This window comes from Hyaena hyaena, unplaced genomic scaffold, assembly GCF_003009895.1.
Source record: "Hyaena hyaena isolate Hyena2069 unplaced genomic scaffold, ASM300989v1 scaffold_9, whole genome shotgun sequence".
NCBI lineage: Eukaryota > Metazoa > Chordata > Mammalia > Carnivora > Hyaenidae > Hyaena > Hyaena hyaena.
Genome location: NW_024080641.1, coordinates 1,417,913 through 1,444,355, shown reverse-complemented (window position 1 = coordinate 1,444,355; position 26,443 = coordinate 1,417,913). Strand labels below are relative to the sequence as shown.

The 26,443-nt window shown below is 57.8% G+C and overlaps 1 protein-coding gene across 1 annotated transcript; it reads left to right on the top strand.

The window, feature by feature from the left end:
* Nucleotides 1–49: 49 nt before the first annotated feature.
* On the top strand, nt 50–26,443 carry PRR12 (proline rich 12). Its single transcript, XM_039250188.1, has 14 exons — nt 50–594; nt 2,122–2,234; nt 3,265–3,426; nt 3,511–6,824; nt 7,339–7,999; nt 10,447–10,850; nt 17,083–17,199; nt 17,431–17,564; nt 17,883–18,361; nt 23,111–23,236; nt 23,341–23,438; nt 24,527–24,673; nt 24,771–24,866; nt 25,469–26,443. Exons 1-14 carry the CDS (start codon nt 509–511, stop codon nt 25,613–25,615), a joined length of 6,084 nt encoding a protein of 2,027 aa, XP_039106119.1. The 5' UTR covers nt 50–508; the 3' UTR covers nt 25,616–26,443.

The window sequence follows — 26,443 nt, the reverse complement described above, 5'->3', positions numbered from 1 at the left end:
GACACCCCGCCGCCCGCCCCCCCTTCCCCTCCCCCCTCCCCCAGCCGCCTTGTGCAAAGATGGCTGCACCGTGAGCGCAGAGGAGGAGGAGGCGGCGGCGGCGGCGGCGAGAGAGCGAGCACCCAGCACCCGCACCCACCCCGGGGCCGCCCGGGACGCCCCCTCCTGAGCGCGCTCCCTCCCTTCTCTCTTGCAAGCGCCGGGGCAAAGGCGGAGACAGCGGGGTCCCTCCTACCCCCCTTTCCCTCCAGGGGGAACCCCCCTTCCCCCCTCCTTGGCTCGGCGGCTGCACCCCCTCCCTTGCCCGCCCCTCCGCCCCTGCCCCCTCCCTCCCCAGCCCGGGGCCTTCCCGGGCCTTCGGCGGCTGCAAAGAAAAAAAGAGAGAGAGAGAGAGAGAGAGGGGGAAAAAAAGCAGCAGCGGAGGGAGCGGCGGCGGAGGAGAGCGCGCGCGCGCCCCCTCCCTCCCTCCCTCCCTCCCCCTCCCCCCAATTTCCACCGCGGCCAATTCATGGACAGGAACTACCCCAGCGCCGGCTTCGGGGACCCGCTCGGCGCCGGGGCGGGATGGAGTTACGAGAGGTCAGCGAAAGCTAGGTAAGGAGCTGAGGGTGGCCTGGAGGAAGGGGCCAAGGGGTGGGGGCCCAGCCCGGCCGGGCCTGGCCCGCCTGGCGAAGCGTGCATCGCAAACTCCCCTCCGGCTTGCAAGGGAGCGGCCTTCCTCGGTTTGCAACAACGCCGCCGCCCCAGTTTGCAAATTGCAAACTCCGCCAAAGCCAGCTCCGGCATGCAAAGGGAGAGATGCAGCGGGAAAATGGGGGTGCAAAACAATTTCGGACGGAAAGGCCCTGGGAAGGTGGGAGGGACTGGCGAAGCAAGGCCTGGATTTCCCCCCATCCTTTGGATTCCCGGCTTGCTGATACCTCCTCCCTGCGCCCCGGGCTCTGCTCTTGCATAGGTGGGATGGAAAGGAGGATTAGAACGCAGACCTGGGGGGCGCCCCCCCTCCCGTCCTATTGTTCCGGGACTGCGCGAGGCCGCGCCACTCGGCCCCCCCCCGAAATTCCGCGCGCAGAGTGGGCACGGGGCCCCGCCCCCTTCCTAAGCTGGGGTTCTGTGTGTGTAAAGGGGGGGGTCCTGGAATCTGAGACACGCCCCCTTTAGCTCCCCCACCCCCAAAGGCAGAGAATCCTAGTGGATGGCGAGGAGTGGAGTATTTGACCTCATGAGTCTGAGTCGTGAATTGGGGCCGTTGCATGGGAAGATTCAGATGTTTCCCTGGTGTGTGGTTGTGTGCGTGAGCGTGGGCCCTGTTTGTGCTTCGTTGGCACCCTGCTCACCTGCAGAACAGCCCCCTTCCAGCAGTTTATGTCCTGCCCTCACTCTTCACCTGTCCCCAACCCTTCCCCCCCGCCCCCCCGGGTTTCCCAGCATGGCTGGGCATGACCCCACATGTGTTAGGATTTTCCATTTGGGAGTTCTCGCTCTGTGTATTTCCTTCCCCACGGGTGAGCTGGATAGGCGTTTGCACACACACCTGGCTTTGCAAGGGCCATGCATTTGAACCTCAACCCTGCGGGATGGACGTCGTTCATGTTCACACTTGTACCTGGTACTTTCCCCTAGTCCTATCCCCTCCCCACCCCCATCCAAGCCGTTTGGGGAACAATCTACCTCCTGAACCCTATGAGGTTCAGGGCCCTGTGTTCCCACGTGTCTGCATTAGAGTGGGCGTCCGTGTGCACCCCTCAGGTTGGCTCCAGGGCCTTGTGTCATCGAGAGGATTGGCGGGCTCGGTGGGAGGTCCAGGCCTTTCGAATTTTCAACTTGAGGCACTTCCCTCTGACTCTTCACCCTTTTCTGTTTGCCTGGTCGTTGTGCATGTCTGTTTGTAAACGTGAGACTATCTGGACTCTATTTATTGGGGCTTGAGTGGGGAATGTTTCATGGCTCTTTTCGGTGGGTACCCCGATTCCCTTGGTCTTCTTTCCTTTAGGGCCCAAGGTTCCTTAGGGATAACCCCCAGTCAGCTGGAAGATTCGCCTACACCCCGGGGGATTTGCTGAGTTCCATTCTCCTAGGGTAGCTTCAGAGGACACCCTAACATCTCTCCCTTCCCCCCAGCTTGGTCTATGGCAGCTCCAGGACCTCGCACCCCGAGACCGACATCTTACACCGCCAGGCCTACGCGGCCCCCCACCCACTGCAAAGCTATGCCACCAACCACCACCCTGCAGGTACGGCCCCCGTCCCGCCCCGCCTGGGCTGGCCCTCCCTCCCAGGCAGCTGGTTGGCCGCTGAAAGTTCCACCCCTCCTAATTGGCCGTGTCCTGCCTCCTGGCCCGCCCCTTGCTGCCTCTCCTCTGATTGGTTGCCTCTGAGGCTGCTGGTCCCTGCTCAATTTCACGCTGGATTCGTCCACCCTTGTCTCTGGCCCCGCCTCTTTCGCTCCAATTGGCCCCGTCCCCTCAGCCCCCAAATCCCACCTTCTCTTCCAGGCTTTTCCTCCTGTCTATCCCACCCCAATCCTTTCCCTTTAGGTTTGGCCATCCTCTTGGCTCCTTGGCACTCTGAATTCGTTCTTCCTGATTCCTTTTCTTCCTGATTGGCTCTAAGTCTTTGGACCTCCCTTTTTTTCCTTGGGTCTGCCCACCACCTTATTCTTTCCCGTATAGTCCTACCTCTAACGATTCTGATTGGTTCCCTTCTTCCTGGGTGGCCCCGCAAGTAGATTACAATGTCCAATTTGATCCTTAACTTTCCTGGTTGGCTCCTTCCCTCTTTTCCTCTCTCTCTCTCTCTGTCTCTTTTTTTTTTTCTTTCTGGATTCTCCCACTTGAACTCGACCCCTTTAGACCTGCCCTCTGGTCCTGCTAAGTGGCTCCAGTCATTCCATCTCTTCCCCTTCCTTGCTAGAATTGCCCAAATCCTTTTGTGTCTCCCTCTCCCTCCACCAAGAACTCTGCCCTGTTGTGGCCACTTTCTTCAATTCTGGGTTTTTCTCCCCCTTTTGTCTACCTTTCCTGGGCTCCCTGCCCTTACGATTGGATTGCACTCCATCCTGCTAATTGCCTCCCTTTTTCTCATTTGTTGTCCTCGGCCCTGTGTCCTCAGCTTGCCTGTGTCCATTTTATTCCCTTGGACTCCCCCTCTTTATATTCTCCAACCCTTTTCCCTGACCTGACTTACTTTTGGCCTCTCCCTTTTCCGTTTCAACTTGGCCTTATATCCCACTTAGCTGACTCTAACCCCCTTGTCCTTGGCCAGGCCTCTCTGGACTCTTCGACACTGGCCTCCACCACGCGGGCTCAGCAGGGCCCGACGCCTCCGTCATGAACCTCATCTCGGCCCTGGAGTCCCGGGGCCCCCAGCCTGGCCCCTCTGCCTCCTCTCTCCTCTCCCAGTTCCGCAGTCCTTCCTGGCAAACAGGTAAGCCCAGTGCCGGCCCAGGAGGGCCAGGGTGGGGCTGGCATGGGGTCCGCCCTGACCCGTGGTCTTCTCCATCATCCCTAGCTATGCACACGCCAGGCCCCACGGAGCTCTTCATTTCGGGCGCCCTGCCGGGTTCCAGCACCTTTCCATCTTCCTCGGCCCTGTCGGCCTACCAGCACCCGGCTTCCTTCGGCAGCCGCCCCTTCCCAGTGCCCTCATCCCTCAGCCTCCAGGACCCCCCATTCAGTCCCCCAGCTAACGGGCTCCTGTCCCCTCATGATGTGTTGCACCTGAAGCCCTCGCAGGCACCCACGGTGCCATCCTCGCTGGGCTTCGAGCGCCTGGCGGGGAGCGGTGTCCTGGGGCCCGCCGGTCTCGGCCCGGCCCAGACCCCCCCTTATCGCCCCGGCCCCCCTGACCCACCCCCACCCCCCCGCCACCTTCCGACACAGTTCAACCTGCTGGCTTCCTCTTCTGCTGCTGCTGCTGCCGCCGAGCAGTCCTCCCCACAACTCTACAACTTCTCGGGTGCTGCCCCGGGCCCCCCACCACCCGAGCGGGCCCTGCCCCGCCAGGACACCGTCATCAAGCACTACCAGCGGCCGGCCAGCGCGCAGCCCCCACCGCCCCCGCCACCAGCCCACGCCCTCCAGCACTACCTGAGCTGTGGAGGCAGCTACTCCTCCATGGGCCACAGGGCTAACCTGGCCTGCAGCCCCCTGGGCGGTGGGGAGCCCTCCCCCGGTGCTGGCGAGCCTAGCAAGGCTGGGCCCAGTGGAGCCACGGCCGGGGCCTCGGGCCGGGCTGCGGGCCCGGAGGCGGCTGGAGGAGGCGGGGCTGCGGGTGGCGGTGGAGGTTATCGCCCCATCATTCAGTCACCCGGTTACAAGACAGGCAAAGGCGGTTATGGAGCAGGTGCGGGTGCTGCGAACAGGCCCCCACCGCCCCGTTCAACGGCCACGCCTAAATGCCAGAGTCTGGGTGGGCCAGCCGCGGCCTATGCCGCTGGTAAGGCCTCTGGGGCTGGTGGTGCCGGGGGCCAGGCCTATTCCCCTGGACAGCCCCAAGGGCTTCTAGGACCCCAGGCCTATGGGCAAGGGTTTGGAGGGGGTCAAGCACAGGACTTGAGCAAAGGCCCTAGCTACTCAGGGGGGCCCCCGCAGCCCCCCAGTGGCCCCCCGCCTCCTGGCCTAGCCACGTGTCAGAGCTACTCCCCAGATCAGCTGCAGGGGCAGCTGTATGGGGTTCAGGGCGAGCCCTACCCCGGGCCAGCTGCCCACTCCCAGGGGCTGCCCACGGCCAGCCCCTCCCTCAGCTACAGTACTGGCCATTCCCCGGCGCTCTCCGGTCACGGAGGTGGCTGGGGGCCCAGCTCCCTGGGGGGTGGCGGCGAGGCCAGCCCTTCTCACATCATCCGCCCGCTGCAGTCGCCGCCTGCCCCTGGCCGCCCACCTGGAGTCGGCTCTCCGGGAGCCCCCGGCAAATACCTGAGCTCCGTCTTGGCCTCGGCGCCTTTCCTGGCACCTCCAGGAGCCGGCAGCTATGCAGCCGGAGCAGGTGGCTACAAAGGCAAAGGGGACGGCTCGGAGCTGCTGGCGGGCCCCGGCGGGCCTCCTGCCGAGCGCACCGAAGATGAGGAGTTCCTCATCCAGCACCTCCTGCAGGCGCCCAGCCCGCCGCGGACCTCAGGGGCAGACGGCTTGGTGGGTGAAGATGGGGCAGCGGACGCCTCCAAGGGACTTGGGGGTAGTGGTGGGGCCGGGGGTCCGCCAGGCACACCCTACGAGCTGGCCAAGGAAGATCCCCAGAGGTATCACCTGCAGAGCGTCATTCGCACCAGTGCCAGCCTCGACGAGGGGGCCACGGCAGCCCTGGAGCTGGGCCTGGGGAGGCTGAAGGAGAAGAAGAAAGGGCCAGAACGGGGTGGCGAGACCCCCGAGGGGCTGGCCACCTCAGTTGTCCACTATGGGGCGGGTGCCAAGGAGCTGGGGGCCTTTCTCCAAAAGAGCCCGCCGCCCCCGCCTCCCACGGCTCAGCCTGCCCAGCCCACACCCCACGGCCTTCTCCTGGAGGCCGGGGGCCCCGACCTCCCACTGGTGCTGCCTCCACCTCCCCCCCCACAGCTGCTCCCCTCGGTCCTTAGCCACACCCCCAGCCCCTCTCCCAGTGCCCCCAAAGTTGGCGTGCATCTCCTCGAGCCAGCCGCCCGTGATGGGGCGCCCCAGCCGCCCCCGCCGCCACCCCCACCTCAGCCCCCCATGCCCCTCCAGCTTGAGGCCCACCTTCGAAGCCACTGCCTGGAGCCCGGTGCCCCCAGCCCCCGCCTGCGACCCGAGGAGAGTCTGGAGCCACCAGGTGCCATGCAGGAGTTGCTCGGGGCCCTGGAGCCACTGCCCCCGGGGCCCGGTGACACTGGCGTAGGCCCGCCTAATACCGAGGGCAAGGATCCCTCAGGTGCCTACCGCAGCCCCAGCCCGCAAGGCACGAAGGCCCCCCGCTTTGTGCCGCTCACGTCCATCTGTTTTCCTGACTCCTTGCTCCAAGACGAGGAACGCAGTTTCTTCCCCACCATGGAGGAGATGTTCGGCGGAGGGGCAGCAGACGACTATGGCAAGGCCGGGCCGCCTGAGGACGAGGGTGATCCCAAGGCGGGGACCGGGCCGCCCCCGGGCCCCCCTGCCTATGATCCCTATGGGCCCTACTGCCCGAGCCGGGCTTCTGGAGCCGGGCCTGAGACGCCGGGCCTGGGCCTGGACCCCAACAAACCGCCTGAGCTGCCCTCCACGGTCAATGCCGAGCCTTTGGGCCTGATCCAGAGTGGGCCGCACCAGGCGGCCCCGCCTCCCCCGCCTCCCCCGCCACCGCCGCCTGCCTCCGAGCCCAAGGGAGGCTTGACCTCGCCCATCTTCTGCTCTACCAAGCCAAAGAAGCTGCTCAAGACATCCTCCTTCCACCTGCTAAGGCGTCGCGACCCGCCCTTCCAGACGCCCAAGAAGCTGTACGCCCAGGAGTATGAGTTTGAGGCGGATGAGGACAAGGCCGATGTGCCCGCTGACATCCGCCTTAACCCTCGGCGCCTGCCGGACCTGGTGTCCAGCTGCCGCTCCCGCCCGGCCCTTTCACCCCTGGGTGACATCGACTTCTGTCCGCCCAACCCGGGCCCCGATGGCCCCAGGCGCCGTGGCCGCAAGCCAACGAAGGCCAAGCGTGACGGCCCCCCCCGGCCCCGGGGTAGGCCCCGGATCCGCCCCCTGGAGGTCCCTACCACTGCTGGGCCCGCCTCAGCCTCTGCGCCCGCCGATGGGGCCAAGAAACCTCGGGGCCGGGGCCGTGGTCGGGGCAGGAAGGCTGAGGAGGTAGGGGGCACACGGCTGGAGCCCCTGAAGCCATTGAAGGTGAGGGGGACCGGGGTCTGGATGGCTTAGGTTTTCAAGAAAGCAGAGGGTTGGTTGGGGCCACAGTCAAGGTTCTGGGGCGTGATGGGGGCTGTGGTTTACGTTCCTGAAACTTGTGAGATCATGAATCCTTGGGTTGGGATTCCAGGCTTCCACTGTTGGAGGGATCTGAGAACGGAAACTTTTGGGTCTGAAGGGAGGTACAGGGTATTGGGGCTTAGGTTCTTAGGTGCTAAAGGATCAATGATTGGGGTTCCTAGGTTCCTGGGGCTTGGGGGCTTGGGCTGAGGTCTAGAGACTGGATTCTTGGGCTATAAGGAAAGGAGTGACTCCCGGCCTGTCGTTCTGGAATCAGGAGTCTGGGCTTGAATTCTAGGGTTCTACAGGCTGAAAGTCGGAATTTGACCTGGGTCTTGAGTGAGGGTTGGGGGCCTGAGCTCCTGCCTCTGATGAGGGTGGGGACTTGGGGCCCCAGATCCGTGGGTCCTGACTCCCCCACTGCCCCACTATCTAGATCAAGCTGTCTGTGCCCAAGGCCGGCGAGGGTCTGGGAGCCTCATCAGGCGACACGGTATCTGGCGCTGACCACAACAGCCTGGACTCCAGCCTGACGCGGGAGAAGATCGAGGCCAAGATCAAGGAGGTGGAGGAGAAACAACCAGAGATGAAGTCTGGCTTCATGGCCTCCTTCCTGGACTTCCTTAAGTCAGGCAAGCGTCATCCGCCACTCTACCAGGCTGGCCTGACGCCCCCACTCAGCCCCCCCAAGAGCGTGGCGGCCTCTGTGCCGGCCCGTGGCCTGCAGCCCCAGCCCCCTGCTGCCCCCACTGTGCCACACCCCCCACCCGCCGGCGCCTTCGGGCTCGGGGGCGCACTGGAGGCGGCCGAGAGCGAGGGGCTGGGGCTGGGCTGCCCTTCGCCCTGCAAGCGGCTGGACGAGGAGCTGAAGCGCAACCTGGAGACGCTCCCCTCCTTCTCCTCGGATGAAGAAGACTCTGTGGCCAAGAACCGGGACCTGCAGGAGAGCATCTCCTCAGCCATCTCCGCTCTCGACGACCCACCCCTCGCTGGGCCTAAGGACACTTCCACCCCAGATGTGCCCTCCTTGGCAACTGAGGCTTCAGTGCCAGGGCCTCCCCCACTCCCGGGGCTCCCTAGCAGCAATGGCACACCCGGTGAGCTCGGGGATGATGGTTTGGGGGTGGGGTGGCGCTTTCCTGTTACTCAGGTCACAGGGTACGGTTGTGCAGGTTGTACACTGTTTAAGGGACATCGTTCACGTTGTCGATGAAGTAGATTCTCATGTTTACAAAGGTAACTTCCTAAGTGAGGGCAAGCAGGTGTTTTTATTTATTTATTTATTTGTTTTTCAAGCAGGTGTTTTTAGTAAGAAATGTGTCACTTTCTGATCTGTCCACAAATGCTAAGTGGGCTAAGGGGCCCCAAGGTGGGCACTGGAGAATGTTGGGAAACAGGGCAAGTTTTAAGTGATGGGTGGTCACAGGTTGACAGGGTCCTGAGAGAGCTTTCAAAACTTGTTAGGCTATGGGGCGTGAGAACAAGCTGGGATTTAGAGGTGTTTGGTAAAGGACAGAAAGGTGTCTGGGGGAAGGTAGGTGGAAGAGACTGGAACATTGACCAGTTGGGTCTTGGGGCGGGAGGGAAAGGCTGTGGCTATGGCAGGGTCTGGATGGTGTTCTGTCCTGAGGGAGGCTTTGGACAAATCTTACGGTGCTTCGATGGGGGGGAGGGGATGAAGGCATTGATTCAGAGAAAGGCAGCTGGGGCAGTTAATGGGGGGGCCTGAGAGCTCAGAGGTGTCCCAGGGAATGGCGAGGACTTCTGGGGGGGTGTAGGAGAGTGAGGCTGAAGGGAGGCAGCAGGGCCGAGATGAGAAGAAATGCCAGGGGCTTCTGAACAGAGTGTCAGGGTTTGCTGAAATGGGAGGAAGCACTGGGGTTCGAGAACCTTGGAAGGCTCCTAGCTAAGGACACGGGGATGGAGGAGAAGCAGTTTTAAGAGTCAGGAGGGATTTTAAGGCAATAGAAGGGGACGTTAGAAAAACCCTTGGAGGGGCGCCTGGGTGGCGTAGCCGGTTAAGCGTCCGACTTTCGCTTAGGTCATGATCTCGCGGTTCGTGGGTTCGAGCCCCGCGTCGGGCTCTGTGCTGACTGCCAGCCTGGAGCCTGTTTCAGAGTCTGTGTCTCCCTCTCTCTCTGACCCTCCCCTGCTCACGCTGTCTCTCTCTCTCTCTCTCCTAGAAATAAATAAAACATTAAAAAAAAAGAAAAAAAGAAAAACCCTTGGAGAGTTCAGTGGGAAGCAGAGGGCATTACTGATCTTGAGAGCAATCTGAGGGAAGGGCAGGGAGAGCTTGGTGGGGAGGAGAACAGGACCCCCTGAGCAAGAAACGGGGAGGTAGAGGCAGAGTGACCTCCAGCTTTGGAGGGACCTGGGGTGAGGGCAAGGGGGAGATGGACTGGGGTGGGAGACCTTCGAGGGAGGAGGAAGGGTGAGACGAGAGAACGGATTTTGTTTTTAACGTTTACTTAGTTTTAGAGCGAGTGTATGTGCATGTAAGCGGGGGAGGGGCAGAGAGAGAGAAGGAGGGAGAATCCAGCGGACTCTGCAGTGTCAGCCCAGAGCCTGACGCAAGGCTCGATCCCATGATCTGTGAGATCATGACCTGAGCCAAAACCAAGAGTCAGATCCTTGATTGTCTGAGCCACCCAGGCGCCCACAAGAGGACTCATTTTTAATAGGGCGGGACATTGAACGGTGGTATAGGACTACAGCATAAGGGACAGAAAGGGAGAGTATTTAGAGGCTGGGAAAAGATAGGGACAGAGCACCATGTCTGGGTGGGAAGCCTTGTTAGGACATTGGAGAGAGAAATTAAGGGAACATGGGCTTCCTTGGGCCTCCTGGGACAGAAGTGGATATTAAAAGTCTGGGAGTGGGTGGGGGGCTGGGTGGCTCAGTCCATTAAGTGTCCAGCTTCGGCTCAGGTCATGATCTCACGGCTCATGAGTTCCAGAGCCTGCATTGGGCTCCGTGCTGACAGCTCAGAGCCTGGAGCCTTCTTGGATTCTGTGTCTCCCCCTCTCTCTGCCCCTCCCTGCTTATGTGTGCTCTCTGACTCTGTCTCTCTATCACAAATAAACAAAAAATCATTTAAAACTAAATAAATAGAAGCCGGGGAGGGGAGGGGCGCCTGGCTGGGTCAGTCTGTGGAGCAGGAGACTCTTAATCTCAGGGTTGTGGGTTCAAGTCCCACCTTGGGTGTAAAGATCACATAAACAAATCTTTAAAAAAAAAAAGGGGAGGGGACAGGTGACAGGTAAGCAGCCTCAGGAGCCTTGATTAGGAGGAAGGGCAACAGCGCAAGAGTAAGAAGTAGAGATGAGCGGGGTTCGCAGCAGAGATGGGTGTCAGGATGTTAGGTGAACAACTCCAGTTGATCAGGAGGGATGTGGGGGGGACGCTGGAGAGGAGAGAGGAGCCTGAAAACGCTGGGCGCTGACACTGACTGACATTGACATTGACCTTGAGGTACCTGCGCGGTGAGGGCCAAGGGGCCTCTCAGTGCTGAAGTCCGCGCTGACGCCCCTCTCGCCCCCAGAGCCCCCGCTGCTGGAGGAGAAGCCCCCACCCTCGCCGTCCCCCGCCCCGACGCCTCAGCCACAGCCGCCACCGCCTCCGCCGCCACCCCCGCCGCCGGCCCTCCCCTCGCCGCCCCCGCTGGTGGCCCCTGTGCCCAGCTCGCCGCCCGCGCCGCCACCCCTGCCCTCGCCGCCCGCCCCGCCGCCGCCCCCGCCGGCCACTGCCGCGCCCGAGGAGCCCCCTGCCCCGTCCCCCGAGGAGCCCGAGCCTCCGGACGCCCGGCCCCTGCACTTGGCCAAGAAGCAAGAGACGGCGGCCGTGTGCGGGGAGACAGACGAGGAAGCCGGCGAGAGCGGCGGGGAGGGCATCTTCCGGGAGCGGGACGAGTTCGTCATCCGCGCCGAGGACATCCCTTCCCTCAAGGTGAGTCCCCGGCGCAGGGCATCGCTTGCTTCCGCACACCGGGCCCGGGGGTTTGGTCCCTCAGCAGCTGTGGCGTGCCTGCTAGAGGACAGGCCCCGAAGTCACAAGCTGAGGGGGCCAGAAAGTGCGGAGGACACGCGGGGCTCGGAGTTGCCGGGGGGGGGTGGGGGGGTGCGTGTGTGCGCGCACGCGCGTCCTGTAAATGGGAGCGACTGTTAACCATTTATTGTGAGTATTTTGGGTCCTGGGGTTCCAGGAGGCAGGTCCTGGTCTCGGCGAAGCTTCTAATGTCGTGGCAGGAGCAGAGAGGCTGAGTACTTGGCGATTATGCCGTATTGGTGGAAATGTGAGCAATTGACAAATATCCCTATGAATAGGCACCCACGCTACATGGTCTGTTAATTTAGCAGCCAGTGATTTGGGAGTGTCAGGCCACATCTTAAGCCTTTTTTTTTTTCATGTTTTATTTATTTCTGAGAGAGACACACACAGCGTGAGCAGGGGAGGGTCAGAGAGAAAGGGAGACACAGAATCTGAAGCAGACTCCAGGCTCTGAGCTGGCTGTCAGCACAGAGCCCGACACGGGGCTCGAACCCACGAACCGTGAGATCATGACCTGAGTGGGAGTCGGACGCTTAACCGACTGAGCCACCCGGGTGCCCCAGACCACATCTTAAACACTTGATGCGGATGGGCATCTACTTCCAGTTACACTACTCCCAAGGTTAGCAAACAGTGGCCTCTATGGGCTGAATGCAGTCCACTAACCCTTTTCCTGAATAAAGTTTTATTGGCACACAGCCATGCGCAGGCATTTACAGTTCCTCTAGGGCTGCTGGCCCCATGCAGTGGCAGAGTGAGATGGTTGTGGGCCAGCCGGCCCACAAAGCCAAGAATCTTTCTTATCTGCTCCATTACTGAAAGCATTGGCCGATCTCTGCCATACTTGGTTCAGTGGACAGATAGGTTTGGGTCAGAGGAGTAATGGCATAGGCGCTTGACAAGGGGAGGTGACTGCCTACGCTCTTGCGGAGCGTCTCCCAGAACATGAGGCTGAGCTGGTGCTTGGTAGGTCAGTGAGCCCGTTGTTACCTTGATGGTGACACTGTAGACTAAGGTCTTTCTTCATATTAGTCGCTGTCGACTGTGTATTGACTGCGGCCGGGAACACGTGTGGCCCTTGATATATGTTACCATGTTTAATTTCATGTCTGGTGTTGTTGCTTCAGATGGAGATGTTGCGGGGTGAGTTAACTGTAAGGTTAATTACTAATGTCATGCTTTCTCACCTCACGTGCTTTGTGATATGACTTAATGGGATTTTTACGTCTTAATTTTTTTTTTAAGTTTACCTATTTATTATAAGAGAGCATGTGTGGGGGAGGGGCAGGGATCGGGAGGGGTGGTGGAGAGAATCTTAAGCAGACTCCATGATGTCAACACAGAGCCCGACAAGGGGCTTGATCTCACAAACTGTGGATCATGACCTGAGCGGAAATCAAGAGTAAGCTGCGGGGGCGCCTGGGTGGCTCAGTCACTGAGCATCTGACTTAAGCTCAGGTCATGATCTCATAGTTCGTGAGTTCAAGTCCCACACTGGGTGAGCCCCCCCTTTTCTCTCTCTCTCTCTGCCCCCTGCTCACTTGAGCCCTCTCTCTTTTTCTCTCTCCGGAAAAAGAGAAAGGATGCTTAACCCACTGAGCTACCCATGGGCCCCCACCAAATTTAGTTTGATCTTTTTTTGTTAATTGTGGTAGCGTGTGCACACCATGACATTTGTCATCCGGTTTTTAAGTGTACCGTTCGGTGGCATTAAGTACATTCGTGTCGTCATGTAACTGTCACCATTGTCTGTCTCCAAGTTTTATGTTTATAATCATCCTTCACTATAGGGATTACTATCCCCATTTTACAGGGAAGGAAACTGAGGCTCAGCATGGTCAAGTAGCCTTCCTAGACCTTCATGGTTTGGGACCCGCCCCAGCTCAGTTGGCCCCAGGAACCTGGGCTCTCAATACCAGATTCAGCCTTTCTCTGTACATTCTGTCAGACAGTGACAGTGACAGTGGCGTACACTACTGTGCGCCCCGCACTGGGCCAGAATAACAAAGAGTTTTTACAGATGAGGAAGTTCACATTCAGAGAGAGGGACTCATTCGGCTGGTGGGTGCCGAGCTGGGATTGGAGCCACGGCCATCTGACACCGCCTCCCAGCTGGCACGCGGCCAGGCAAGGACTCAGATGCTTAAAATACAACACGAGTGTGCATGACAATGGGGGACACACAGCCCCAGGACTGAACCACTCACGCGGAGACTTGTTTCTGTGCTTGGAGTCAGGGTGGGCTGGTGGCTTCATTACTGAGCCCGGCTCTGGTGCTCACCTGACTGGCGTCAACCTCAGCCACTGCTGGGCAGGGCTGGTGTTAACCCTTCCTGACCCTCCGTTTCCTCCCTTAGGTAAAGCTTGTCTGGGGGTTATGGAAACGTGGGTGGCATGCAGTAGGTGTCCTAAAACTTTGGCTTCTGTTACTCATCTCAGTGAACTTGGGCAAAGCTAGTGCGAAGCTTGGGAAACTTTTTCCGTGAAGGGCCAGCGACTAAATATTTTGGGCTTTGCAGGCCACAGGGTTTCTGCTATATATTCTTGTTTTGTTTTGCATACAGTCCTTTAAAAATTGGGAACCAGTGGGCAGCAGGTTATCGTTTGTTCGAGAATAGTGTTAGTCCAATAGAAATATCATCGTAAACTTTCTTGTTTCCAGGGGCGCCTGGGTGGCTCAGTTGGTTAAGCGTCTGACTTCAGCTCAGGTCATGATTTCACGGTTTGTGAGTTTGAGCCCCGCATTGGGCTCTGTGCTGCCGGCTCAGTGCCTGGAGCCTCCTTCAGATTCTGTGTCTCCCTCTCTGACTATTCTCCCCCACTCGTGCTCTGTCTCCCTCTCTCTCAAAAAGCGTTAAAATAGGGGCGCCTGGGTGGCTCAGTAGGTTAAGCGTTCGACTTCGGCTCAGGTCATGATCTCACGGTCCATGCGTCGAGCCCCGCGTCGGGCTCTGTGCTGACAGCCAGCTCAGTGCCTGGAGCCTCCTTCAGATTCTGTGTCTCCCTCTCTGACTATTCTCCCCCCCCCTCGTGCTCTGTCTCCCTCTCTCTCAAAAAGCGTTAAAATAGGGGCGCCTGGGTGGCTTAGTCGGTTAAGCGGCCGACTTTCGCTCAGGTCATGATCTCTCAGTTTGTGGGTTCGAGCCCCTCGTCGGGCTCTGTGCTGACTGCCAGCTCAGTGCCTGGAGCCTGTTTCGGATTCTGTGTCTCCCTCTCTTTCTGACCTTCCCCTTCTCACACTGTCTATCTCTCTCAGAAATAAATAAAAACGTTTAAAAAATTAAAAAAAAAATGAATAAATAAAATAAAATTAATAAGCTTTCTTGTATCCATGCTAATAAAAAAAGGTAGGGGAGCCTGGCTGGGTCAGTAATTAGAGTACATGATTTTTATTTATTTTAAGAGAAAGAGAGAGCTCAAGCTGGAGAGGGACAGAGAGAGAAAGAGAATCCCAAGCAGGCTCCGCGCTGTCAGCATGGAACCCACGTGGGGCTTGAACTCACAAACCGCAAGATCATGACCTGAGCTGAAACTAAGAGTTGAACACTTAACCAACTAAGCCACCCAGAGGTCCAAAGCACTTGACTCTTGATCTCAGGGTTGTGAGTTCAAGTCCCATGCTAGGCATGGAGACTTCTTAAAAAAAAAAAACAAAACTTAGTCAAGATTAGCCACAGGCGTGTATTTTCTGTAACACGGTTTATTTAAAACAATCATTTCAGTATGTAATCAACATAGAAAAAGCTACTGAGATGTTTTACATTCTTCGCATATCAAGTCTTTGATACCCAGTGTATTTCACACATGTGGAGTGGAGTGGAGTGGAGTGGAACGTATTCATATTCATGGGCAGCTGAATTAGATAGCACAGGGCTAGCCCTGCTCTGTGCCTCAGCTTCTCTATCTATAAAATGGGAGTGAAAATATTAACTCCCAGTTCTTGGGGATTATGTGGGAGATTTAGCAGGATGTAGACTCTGAGCATGTGAGAGTTTGTTGGGCAGAGAAAAGTATGGGGAAGGGGGGTCCAGGGGGAGGGTCCAGGGTGCAAAGCTCGTGTCGTGAGCAAAAATGCATTGAACTTGTGACTCAAAAGGGTTGAGTGGCTGGAAGTGAGTGCCGAGGCTGGGAAGGTGAGCAGGTACCGGGTTATGCTGGGGAGAGACCAGTGAGCGCCTGCTTGAGAATCCACTTTGGGTTTTCTGGCAGCCACTGTCCAGCGAGGAGGTGGCTGGGGAGGTGTCCAGGCCTGATGACAGTCTCTGCCATCAGTCCTGTGCCCTTGATTCCCTGTTAATAGACCATAAAGCTTTCTCATTACCACCCTGCTAGGTGTTTCTAGCTCATTGTCATCCTGCTGCTTACTGCCCCTTGTCTCTGCTTCTCAAGAGTTGAGATTCCCAGAAGAGAATCTGATTGGTCCAGCTCAGCATTTGGGGCCAGGATGGGGTTAGTGATTTGCTTGTTGATTGGCTGCCTGGTTACATGTCCTCCAATCGGCCGTGGCTTTTGTTGGGCAGGGGCAGGGGCTTTGGGCCGGTTAGCTTCCCTAATAAGGAGAAGGGGGTGTTGTTAGTGATATGACTGACATGAGGAGAGGCGGGAAAGACAGTCTGGGGACTGACAGGCCTGGTTGGAACAGGCAAGGATGATGCCAGGGGTTGGTCATGATGGTGGCAGGGACGCAGAGCGGTTTCGGGAACGACACCAAGCTCCCTTGGGACGTGGTGAGCCAGGGGCCCTGCGTCCAGCTAGAGAACCGGTCAACTCAGAGGAGGCAGATTAGGTAGTAGGAGGAGACCTAGGAGGGGGCAGTGTCCCCCGGGTGGGCAGGATGCCCTGATGGCTTTCTCAAGGGCTTCTGAGAACTGGAACGGGAACATCATATTCATGTGGAAAGGGAGAAGGTATCCCTAGTGGGGGCACTGCAGGGGTTTGGAGCAGAGCGGGATGTGGTCTGAATGGAACTTTTTTTTTTAATGTTTTATTTATTTCTGAGAGAGAGGCAGAGTGAGCAGGGGAGGGTGAGAGAGAGAGGGAGACACAGAATCTTAAGCAGGCTCCAGGCTCTGAGCTGTCAGCACAGAGCCTGACGCGGGGCTCGAACCCACGAGCCACGAGATCATGACCTGAGCTGAAGTCAGACATTCAACTGACTGAGCCGCCCGGGCGCCTCCCATATTCTTACAGAATCTGTCAGTTGGTTTCTTCTAGACACACATGCTGTCCTGTGTCATTGCTCAGCTCCCCCTCACGGAAGACATTGTCCATCTGGGACTCATTTAGGTATCCCCTCTTCCAGAAAGCGTTCGTGGATTCAGATTACACTTGAGGTCCTTGTTTTGGCGTCCGCGGTGGCCTGGGTCTGCTGTTAACATGTGTATTACTCGTGCTGTCATTTTTTTGTGCCATGTCTGGCTTTCCTGCCACTGCCCTTGCTCCCCCGGATTAGCTACTGGGTCTGACCCACACCCTTCAGTCTCCAGCGCCCCAGCGGAGGCTCACACGAGTCTTGGAGTTGTGGGGAGGTTATCTGAGTGTGTTGAGGGCGTGGAGAAGGGGGAGCCTTACCCTCACCTCATCTTGCCCTGTCGTGGATCGGCTGATGAAACACACAGTCTTGGGTAAACTGTCACCTGTCTGTTCTTGCCACAAGCCTCGACCGCGCCCTCTTTCGTTCATTTCCTTGCCTGTCTTTGTCACCTCTGTAACCAAGACCCCACAAAAGGCGTCAGTCTCCTTCATTGCTGTACCCGGGGTCCAGCATGGTATCTGACAAACAGTGGGTGGGTGCTCAGGACCCGACATTCCTTTAAGTCACGATGGAGGCTGATACCATCCCACCGTGACGTTTGCGTAACCGCAGCTTTGTAGCCCGAGAACCAGTGAGCGGGCTGACCGAGTGCTGGGGTGAAGCCGCAGGAGGGCACGTCTACACTGCCTCCCCAGGGCTGGCAGTGCCACTCGGCCACAAGACATCTGGTTTTCAGTGTTTGTTGATGGCTCGTCGACCACAGTCCCTTTTCTCTAAGCGCGTATAGAGGGAGGAGGACATTGGGCCAGGAATTGGGGGGGCAGGAAGGACAGGAGAGAGGGCTGACCTTGCTGGCCTCACTGCACCCCTCCTCAGCTGGCACTGCAGACGGGCCGCGAGCCCCCACCCATCTGGCGAGTGCAGAAGGCGCTGCTGCAGAAATTCACTCCGGAGATCAAGGACGGGCAGCGGCAGTTTTGTGCCACCAGTAATGTAAGCCTGCGGGGGGCAGTGAGGGCTCAGGGAGGCCCGGGGTTGGGGGGGGGGGGGCGTTCTGGAAGCCAGGGTCCTCTTCATGCGTGGCTGTGATTCATGTCCGGCGGGGAGGCTCCGTGTCTGATGGTTCCTGTGGCTGGGTCTCGGGCGGGGTGGGAGCCTTGGCATTGGGCTGCCTGGCTGGGGTGGATGAAGGCATTCCTCCTTTGCCTCTCTCTCTGTCCCTAGTACTTGGGGTATTTTGGGGACGCAAAAAACCGGTATCAGCGCCTGTATGTAAAGTTCCTGGAAAACGTCAACAAGAAGGATTATGTGCGGGTCTGTGCTCGGAAACCCTGGCATCGGCCCCCAGTGCCCGTCAGGTACCCCGGGAGGGGAGGGGAGGGGAGGGCAGATGCTGGGCAGGGTCGACAGGCATGGGGATGGAACATTCAAGGGAAGAGGCAGAGTCAGGGAGAGTGGACACAGGGTGGGGGACAGAGACCCGGAGAGCTAGAAAGAGACTCTGGCCTGGGGTGGCGGGGGTTGGGGGAGGAGAGACTCGGAGAGGGGAGAGACGGCAAGACGGGAAGCTGGTTCTGTGCTTAGAGCTGCCGGCGAGGCAGGGGGATTTCAGGAGGAGAATTTGGGTCTCTTAGGGGCTGCTGACTGCATACAGTCCCTTCCGCGTTCCTTTCCAGGCGCTCTGGGCAGGCCAAGGGCCCTGCGCCCTCTGGGGCCAGTTCTGCACCTCCTCCCAAGGCCCCAGCACCACCCCCGAAGCCGGAGACCCCTGATAAGACCGTATGTGAGAAGCCCCCAGAGCAGACGCCTGAGACACCTGTGCCCGAGCCTCCCGCCCCTGAGAAGCCATCCCCACCTCGGCCTGTGGAGAAGGAGAAGGAGAAGGAGAAGGATCGGGGGTCGCGTGGGGAGCGGCCACTGCGGGGCGAGCGGAGCGCGGGTGGGCGGCAGACCCGGCCTGAGCGGAGCCTCACCGCGGGCCAGCCCGCCACCTCCCGGCTGCCCAAGGCCCGGCCCACCAAGGTCAAGGCCGAGCCGCCCCCCAAGAAGAGGAAGAAGTGGCTGAAGGAGGCGGCAGGAAATGCCTCGGCGGGTGGGGGTCCACCAGGCAGCTCCTCAGACTCCGAGTCCTCCCCGGGAGCACCCAGCGAGGACGGTGAGCCCCTTGGCAGCCTCGGGGCGGGTGGGAAGGCAAGAGGAAGGGAATCGGGGGGCGGAAGGAGGCATGGGGGATCGCTGTCTGGAAGGTGCCGGCTAGTATCAGCGAGACCGTGACAGTAATTGAAATAATAGCAATGTGTGTCAGTCATGTGGCCCCTGACTGGGATGACGGTCTCCCTTAAGTTCTGTACAGGAGTGCACTTATTTAATTTCGCAGCAGTGCCACAAAGTAGATACGTTATTGTCCTTATGCACAGAAGAGGAGATTGAGGCACCAGGAGTGTGTCACATGGCAGGGCTGGGGTGTGGTGTCCCCTTCCCCCACCCCCCTGACCCCTGAGCTGGGGTGTGGCCAGTGAAGCCTCAGGCCTGTTGTTCAATGCTATGATGATTGGTCTTAGAATTGAAATGTTATGGGGCATCCAACTGGCTTAGTCAGTGGGGCGTGTGACTCTTGATCTTGAGGTTGTAAGTTCGAGCCCTCTACGTTGCATGTAGAGATCATTTAAGAATAAAATCCTTACTTATTTTCATTTTTATTATTTTTTAAATTTATATTTGAGAGAGAGCGAGAGCTAGTGGGGCACGGGCAGAGAGAGAGGGAGACGGAAGATCCAAAGCGGGCTCAATGCTGACAGCAGAGAGCCTGATGTGGGGCTCGAACCCACGAGCCGTGAGATCATGAGCTGAATCGAAGTCAGATGCTTCACTGACCTAAGCCACCCAGGTGCCCCTAAAAATAAAATCTTAAAAAAAAAAAGTAGGTGGGTTCTGAGGGCGGAGGACGATGGGGACCAGTGTCTCTACTGGAGGCCCAGAGGTGGTGGTTTTCCCTGTGACTTGTGGGACTTAAGTCACCTCTTTAGGCCCGAGTGTCTTCACTTAGCAAATGGATTAATGACAGATAAAACATATAGGAGGGTGCTCCCTATAGTAAAGCACCCAAGGTGAAGCCCATTGCTTAGAATGATGTCTGGTTTGTGGTGACAGTAACAGCAACAAAATATATATATACACGTACACACACACACACACACACACACACACACACACACACCAGCTACCTTTTAATTGAGTGCTTACCAAGTGCCAGGCCCTTGTTGTTAAACATTTTACACATTGGTTTGTTGTATCTTTACATAAATCTTGAGAGGTGGAGCCTATAGAATTTTGGTTTTATTTATTTTTATTTATTTATTTTTTAAATACTTTTTTTCCATGTTGAATTGGCTTTTTTTTTTTTAATGTTTTATTTATTTCTAGGAGAGAGAGAGAGACAGCGTGAGCAGGGGAGGGTCATAGAGAGAGGGAGACATAGAATCCGAAACAGGCTCCAGGCTCTGAGCTGGCAGTCAGCACAGAGCCTGACGCGGGGCTTGAACCCACAAACCACGAGATCATGACCTAAGCGAAAGTCGGACGCTTAACCGACTAAGCCACTCAGGCGCCCCTAGAATTTTCGTTTTAAAGGTGAGGGACCCAAGGCACCAAGAGTTGATGTGACTCGCCTGAGGCCACGTACCCTTTCAGGTATAGGGCAGGGGTAGCGTTTTAACAGAGACTGAGCATACACGCCATCACCCGAGAGAGAATTCCTCTTGCCATCAAAGCCCTGATGTAGGTGAGAATCTCTTGGAAAATCAGAAGCGCTTCACAAGGGTCCCAGTTTCCTTTCCTCTTGTCACTCTGCCTTCCCACAATGTGCTGTCCTCCAGCACAGGGTCAGAGGCAGCCCGGCAGCCCCAGAGCTGAGGTCCTGCTAGTAGTAAAAGACTCAAGGACCAGAGCGTGAATGGTCACACCTCTCTTAAAGTGCCAGATCTAGGAGTGGCCTGCATCCTGATTCTCCTGTCCCATTGGCCAGAACTCCATCACATGACCACACCTAGCTGCAAGGGAGGCTGGGAAATGTAGTTTTTTTTTTTTTTTTTTTTTTTTATAAACTGGGCAGTGCCATGCCAAATCAGGCCAGGTGGGAGCAGTTAAAGGCAGGTCGTGAAGGTGCCACAAGGGAGGAGACTTCACAAAGGCCCAAATTTGCAGGTCTTTCTTGCCTTGGCACTCAGTTTTCCTTTTTCTTAAAAGGGTTACAGATTTAACTAATTAACATGCAACATTTGAAACGTATAATTCAGTGGTTTCTGGTACAGTCATAGTTATCCATCCATCTTGGTGATCAATTTTAGAACACTTACAATACCCCCAAAAAGAAACCCTGTACCCTTTGGTTACCACTCCCATTTCTCCCTTCCCCCTGCCCCCCACCCCAGTCCTAAGTGACCAGTTACTTACTATGTCTGTGGATTGGCCTATCCCAGATATTACAAGTGGAATCCTACAATGTGTAGGCTTTGGTGATTGACGTCTTTCACTTAGTGCCACGCTTTGAGGTTCCTCCATGTAGATTGTCAGGATTTTGTTCCTGTTTGTGGCTGAACAATATTCCACTGCATGGACAGACCCCATTTTATTTATCCACACACTAGCTGGTGGACATTTGGATCGCTTCCACTTTATTGTGAATAATGCAGTGAACAGGGATGGACAGCTCTGAATTTTCTAAGCCTGGGAAAGGGGGGAACGGAACTCTACTCGTTTATGGGAGTCATTTCCTTGCCAAGGGTCGTTATGGTTCTGGGTCTGCCTTCCTTCACCCCACTCAACCGGAAGCCCTTCTAGGGCAGGGGTGTGTGTGACCCATGCCTGGCTACCCTGAAGGCTTTGCTCAGCCCAGGAGGCCTCAGAACTAACCCTCTTGCTTGTCCTGAGAGCGGTGACCCTCCATGTGCTAGAAGCTGGTGCTGTCTCCTTTCTTGTGTTTGTAGAAGTTCTAGAAAGACTCTGCGGTGATTGTCCGCTCTCTCTTCCTTTAGTCTCTTCCCATTTAGCTTCCTTGGCCCCTTTCTGCAGATATTTATTGAGCACCTACTATGTGCCATGAATGAGGTCCGAGCAGTGAACAGAGTAAACAAAAATGTGTCTCTTCATGGGAGCTTCAGGTCTAGCTGGGGGGTGGGGGGGAGTCCATCCATCGGATAAGCATATTATGTAACAGGATACACAACAATATGAGAAGTTGTCAGTGTAAGGCTGTTTGGCCATAAAGGCAGTTAGGAAAAACAGTTTCAGGGGCGCCTGGGTGGCTCAGTCAGTTAAGCGTTCGACTTTGGCTCAGGTCATAATCTCGCCGTTCGTGGGTTTGAGCCCCATGTTGGGCTCTGTGCTAACAACTCAGAGAGCCTGGAGCCTGCTTTGAATTCTTCCCCCACTCACTCACTCACTCTCTCTCTCAAAAATAAATAAAGATTTAAAAATTTTTAAAAATAATAAATCCATTAAAAAAAAAGAAAAATGGTTTCAGTAAAGAGGATCCAGGCATTCTAGACGGTGATGTTCTCGGGGGATGGGGGAGCTGGGGAAGGCTGCTGGAAATGACACTGGAGCAGAGATTTGAGTGTAACCGGGTTGGGGCTGGGTGACTGGGAAAGAGAACATTCCAGGCCGGGCGTGTCTGGGGATCAGGAAGGAGGCCAGTGGCTGGAGCGAGTGAGTAAGAGGAGAGGGTGAGAAGTGAGGGCAGAGAAGAAACAGGACCAGACCTTGGAGGGACAAGAAGCCTGGGGCATTGGGGTCCCACTGGAAGTTGTTTTGCCTTGAACGAGTTAGGAGCCATGAGAGGGTTTGGGCCAGGGTCTGGTGGGGTCAGACTGCCCCTGCCAAGTGGTCACTCTGGCCTCTGAAACAGCTGTCACCACGGACCCTCCATGTGGATAAATCACACAGACATTTCTCATGCCTCTTCTTGCTTCTCCTTCTTGGGTTTCATGTGAGTGTCCCTCAAGTCCTGACCTTGGGCTTGTTGCTTCACCTCTCACTTGGCAGGCTCAGCTTTCCAGCAAGCCTCACTGTTTCTTCTCCCTGGCCCTCCTCCAGACCCCCCCCCCCCGAGCCTCCCCCCTCCAGATCCCACTGAGCTCCATGTCCTAATTTGCGTATCTCCCGGGGAGCCCCACTGGCCACGTAGTCAGCGGGCCGGATCTCTAGGCCCCAGCCTTTGCTCCCTCACGTCCACAGCTGGGAAGTCCCCAGCCCTGCCCTCCTGCCTGAGATCCTGTCTTTATGGCCCTGCTGCGGCATCTTTTCTTACTTGGCCCAGTACGCTGATCTCTGGTATCTTCCCTCCAATCCATCCCCTACCTGGCCTCAGTGGTAAGTGTCTTTCCACACTTACCCTTGCCCTTCCCTGCTCACTGCTCCCCCATGGCTCCCTAGTACCCACCAGAAAAAGCCCCTACTCTCTCTACCTCCTGTTGGATGGAGGCCCTGCGAGGTCTGGCCTGCACGACACGTGCAGTCTCAACTCCCACCTCCTCCCTCAGTCTTGCTGTCTGTGATCGGAGCTCTCTGGCTGTGCTGCTCCTTTAGACTTGATCGAAGCTATACTGAACCGGTCGAATGTGAAGTTCACCCGCCTGGAATGCTCCTTCCTATCAGTCAGGACTTCGCTCTTGTGTGGCCTTGGACAAGCCTTCGTGGCTTGCCAGGCTGAGCTCGTTGGGATCGGTGCCTATGACTCTGCCATCGGCATGTATAATGCTGGTACCTGTGGGCTTTCTCCTGCGGACTCAGAACTCCCTGAGGATCCGGGCCTGGTGATTAGAACGCCGTCTCCCACACAGGCGGCCTCAGAGGAAGGCGGAATGGTGACCCCATGTCCCGTCTTGTCCCCCCCCCCCCCACCCAGAGCGAGCAGTGCCGGGGCGCCTGCTGAAGACCCGGGCGATGCGGGAGATGTACCGGAGCTATGTGGAGATGCTGGTGAGCACAGCGCTCGACCCAGACATGATCCAGGCCCTGGAGGACACACACGGTGAGCCAAGGCCTGGGAAAGAAGGTCCCGACCCCTCCTTTGCATCCCCGCCCCCCATGCATTGTGGGGCTTCGGCTCTTCTGACGCCCCTCCTGGTCTCTTAGATGAGCTGTACCTCCCGCCCATGCGGAAGATCGATGGCCTCCTGAATGAGCACAAGAAGAAAGTCCTGAAGCGGCTGTCACTGAGCCCGGCCCTACAGGTGCTTGCGGGGCCTGGGCGGGAGGCGTCGGGGCCCAGCATTCGCGAACGGGAGAGCTGTGCACCTGTTGGCCACGGAGGGGCTCCCAGAGCATTAGGCCCTGGCGGGGGGCCACCATTGGAAGGCTGGGGCTTGGCCAGGAGAAAAGTGGAGGGTGGGGCTGGCGAGGGGGAGTCTCTAGGTTCCTAGCAGCCCCGCAGGCCTACGTGGAGGGGGCTTGGTGGGTGCAGAGAGGTCACGGTGAAGGTCTGAGGTGGGCTGCTGCAGAGCGTGGCTCTGGGTGCAGGTTTGGAAACCAAAGGGAGACTAGCCCCTGCCCCCGGGCTTTGTTGTGGGACAGTGTTTAGCAGAGTCCGATGGCTTCTCTGCCATCCTAACGCGGGGCTTGTTAGCACCTCAGGCTTCAGGATTAACTCATCTGGATGATTTTCTTTCTGGAACAGCCTGGGATTCTGGGGTGGACTTTTCGGGCAGCTCTGGTGGGATGGTTGTGCGATGCTGAGAATTTGGGGGCAGACTGTTAGGGCGACAGCATTCTGGGATGGAATGGTGGTCTGGCCTTGACATTTCTGGGCCCATAGCTTTTGGTCTAGTTCTGGGAATTCTGGGATGGACGTGAGGCCGGCTCAGAAGTCCCTGGTGAGATGTTCGTCCCTGAGAAAATACGGGATAAAGTGGTGACCTGGTTCTAGAACTCCGGATGGGATGTTACGCTAGAGTTAAAACTTCCGTGGAAATGGAATATCTGTCTGGTTTTAGAATTCTGGGATTGATGTCAGCCTGGCACTGGGGAGTCTGTATTTTAGACTGATCCTCAAAATTTTGAGTAGGATGTTAGGCTGGTGCTGAGAATCCTGAGTGGAATATTAGGGGTCTCTGAGATTCTCGGGCTGGGTCACAAAGCACATTAATAAGGGTCCCCAGACAGTCCTAGGTTCCTCTGTGCTTTGAGGAGACCAAGACTCCCCAAGTACCTCCTGATCTACAGCCGGAGGGAAACTGAGACACCTGATGATCGGAGAACTGGATGGTGGGTTTGGAGTGCGTGGGCCCAGGGCACGTCCCACTGACTGGTCGGCTTCCCGCAGGACGCCCTGCACACGTTCCCCCAGCTGCAAGTGGAGCAGAGCGGGGAGGGCTCCCCGGAGGAGGGGGCCGTGCGGCTGCGGCCGGCAGGGGAGCCCTACAACCGCAAGACGCTCAGCAAGCTCAAGAGGAGCGTGGTCCGAGCGCAGGTGCGGCCGCAGAGGGGCGGGCGGTGCGGGCAGCCGGGAAGAAGAAGGGCCCTGCGCCGGGCAGCGGGCTGAGGCTTCTCCGCTCTCATCTGTCCAGGAGTTCAAAGTGGAGCTGGACAAGTCGGGATACTACACACTCTACCACTCGCTCCACCACTATAAGTACCACACCTTCCTGCGCTGCCGGGACCAGGTGAGCCCCCTGCAGACGCGGCAGAACCCCACCGATTGTGCCCTGGACCCAGGCGTCCTGTCCCTACCCCCTCCTCCCTCAGACCCAGGAGTCCTGACCCCCAGCCCCTCCTCCCTCAGACCCAGGAGTCCAGGCCCCCAGCCCCCTCCTCCCTCAGACCCAGGAGTCCAGACCCCCGGCCCCTCCTCCCTCAGACCCAGCAGTGGGACCCCCAGCCCCTCCTCCCTCAGACCCAGGAGTCCAGACCCCCAGCCCCTCCTCCCTCAGACCCAGGAGTCCAGACCCCCGGCCCCTCCTCCCTCAGACCCAGGAGTCCAGACCCCCGGNCCCCCGGCCCCTCCTCCCTCAGACCCAGGAGTCCAGACCCCCGGCCCCTCCTCCCTCAGACCCAGCAGCGGGACCCCCAGCCCCTCCTCCCTCAGACCCAGGGGTCCGGGCCCCCAGTCCCTCCTCCCTCAGTCCTGGGAGTCCTGACCCCCAGCCACCTCCTCCCTCAGACCCAGGGGTCCAGCTCCCAGTACCCCCTCTCCTCGGGATATTGACCCCCAGACCCCCAGACCCTGGTGGCCACTGGCCGCAGCTCCCTGTTTAACGCCCCGCAGACCCTGGCCATCGAGGGCGGTGCTGAGGACCTGGGTCAGGAGGAGGTGGTCCAGCAGTGCATGCGGAACCAGCCGTGGCTGGAACAGCTCTTCGACTCCTTCAGCGACCTGCTGGCCCAAGCACAGGCCCACAGCCGCTGTGGGTGACCCCACCCAGCCTGGGGGAGCCACCTCTCCCACCATTGGAGAATTGGGACAGAACTGTGTCCTCAGGAGCTGACCCCTGGGCCCCACCTGCCAGGGAAGTGGGGGGGGTCATTGGTCAGGGTGTGTCCATGCTGCCCCCACCAGGGCAGGGTTCAAGTTCGACTCCTCCCCACTCCCACCCCCCACTCCACTCCCTCCCCGCCCCTCCCGCTGTCCGGTGTACAGAGAAATTATTTATATATATGTATAAATGTCTATTTAGTAACGGTTTCCCTCCCCACCTTGGCCCAATCCCCTCTCCACGGCCACAGCCCCGCCCCCTCCACCTTGTACATAATGTATAGGAAAAGTCTATGTATGGTTGAGGGGGGCGGGGTGGCTTCAGAGAGCTGGGGGACCCCCTCCCCCCCAACCCCCCCTCACAGGCCAAGATCTTTGCTAAAGGCCATTCCCTCCCCAGGGCATTCGGCATCGGGTGGGAGGGGGAAAACGCATCTTGTTAATTATTTTTAATCTTATTTATTGTACATACCTGGGGCGGGGGGCTGGGGAGGTGGAGGGGGAAGGAGGGTCCCCTCCCTTTGGCCCTCCCACTCCTTTTCTACTGCGATTGTCTGTGTCTGCCCCCCCCCACCGCCCCATCCCCTTGTCGTCTGGATGTGGTTCTATTTTTTATCCGTCTCCCCTCCCCTTCCCCCCCCAACCCCTTTGCTCCTACCTCCCCACCACCCTTTGTCTCTTGCTCTTTCTTGGGCTTCTGTACAACTCAACTTGTATACACTGTGTACACACAACCAGCCAAACGAAAACCCAACGGCAAACACTTTA

Bases quoted from the DNA above. Each gene is read 5' to 3' on its own strand.
- PRR12 (XM_039250188.1), top strand. From the start codon at position 509: ATGGACAGGAACTACCCCAGCGCCGGCTTCGGGGACCCGCTCGGCGCC. The intron at 10,851-17,082 runs GTGAGTCCCCGG...ACCCCTCCTCAG, and splicing joins AGGACATCCCTTCCCTCAAG to CTGGCACTGCAGACGGGCCG. The intron at 24,867-25,468 runs GTGAGCCCCCTG...AACGCCCCGCAG, and splicing joins TCCTGCGCTGCCGGGACCAG to ACCCTGGCCATCGAGGGCGG.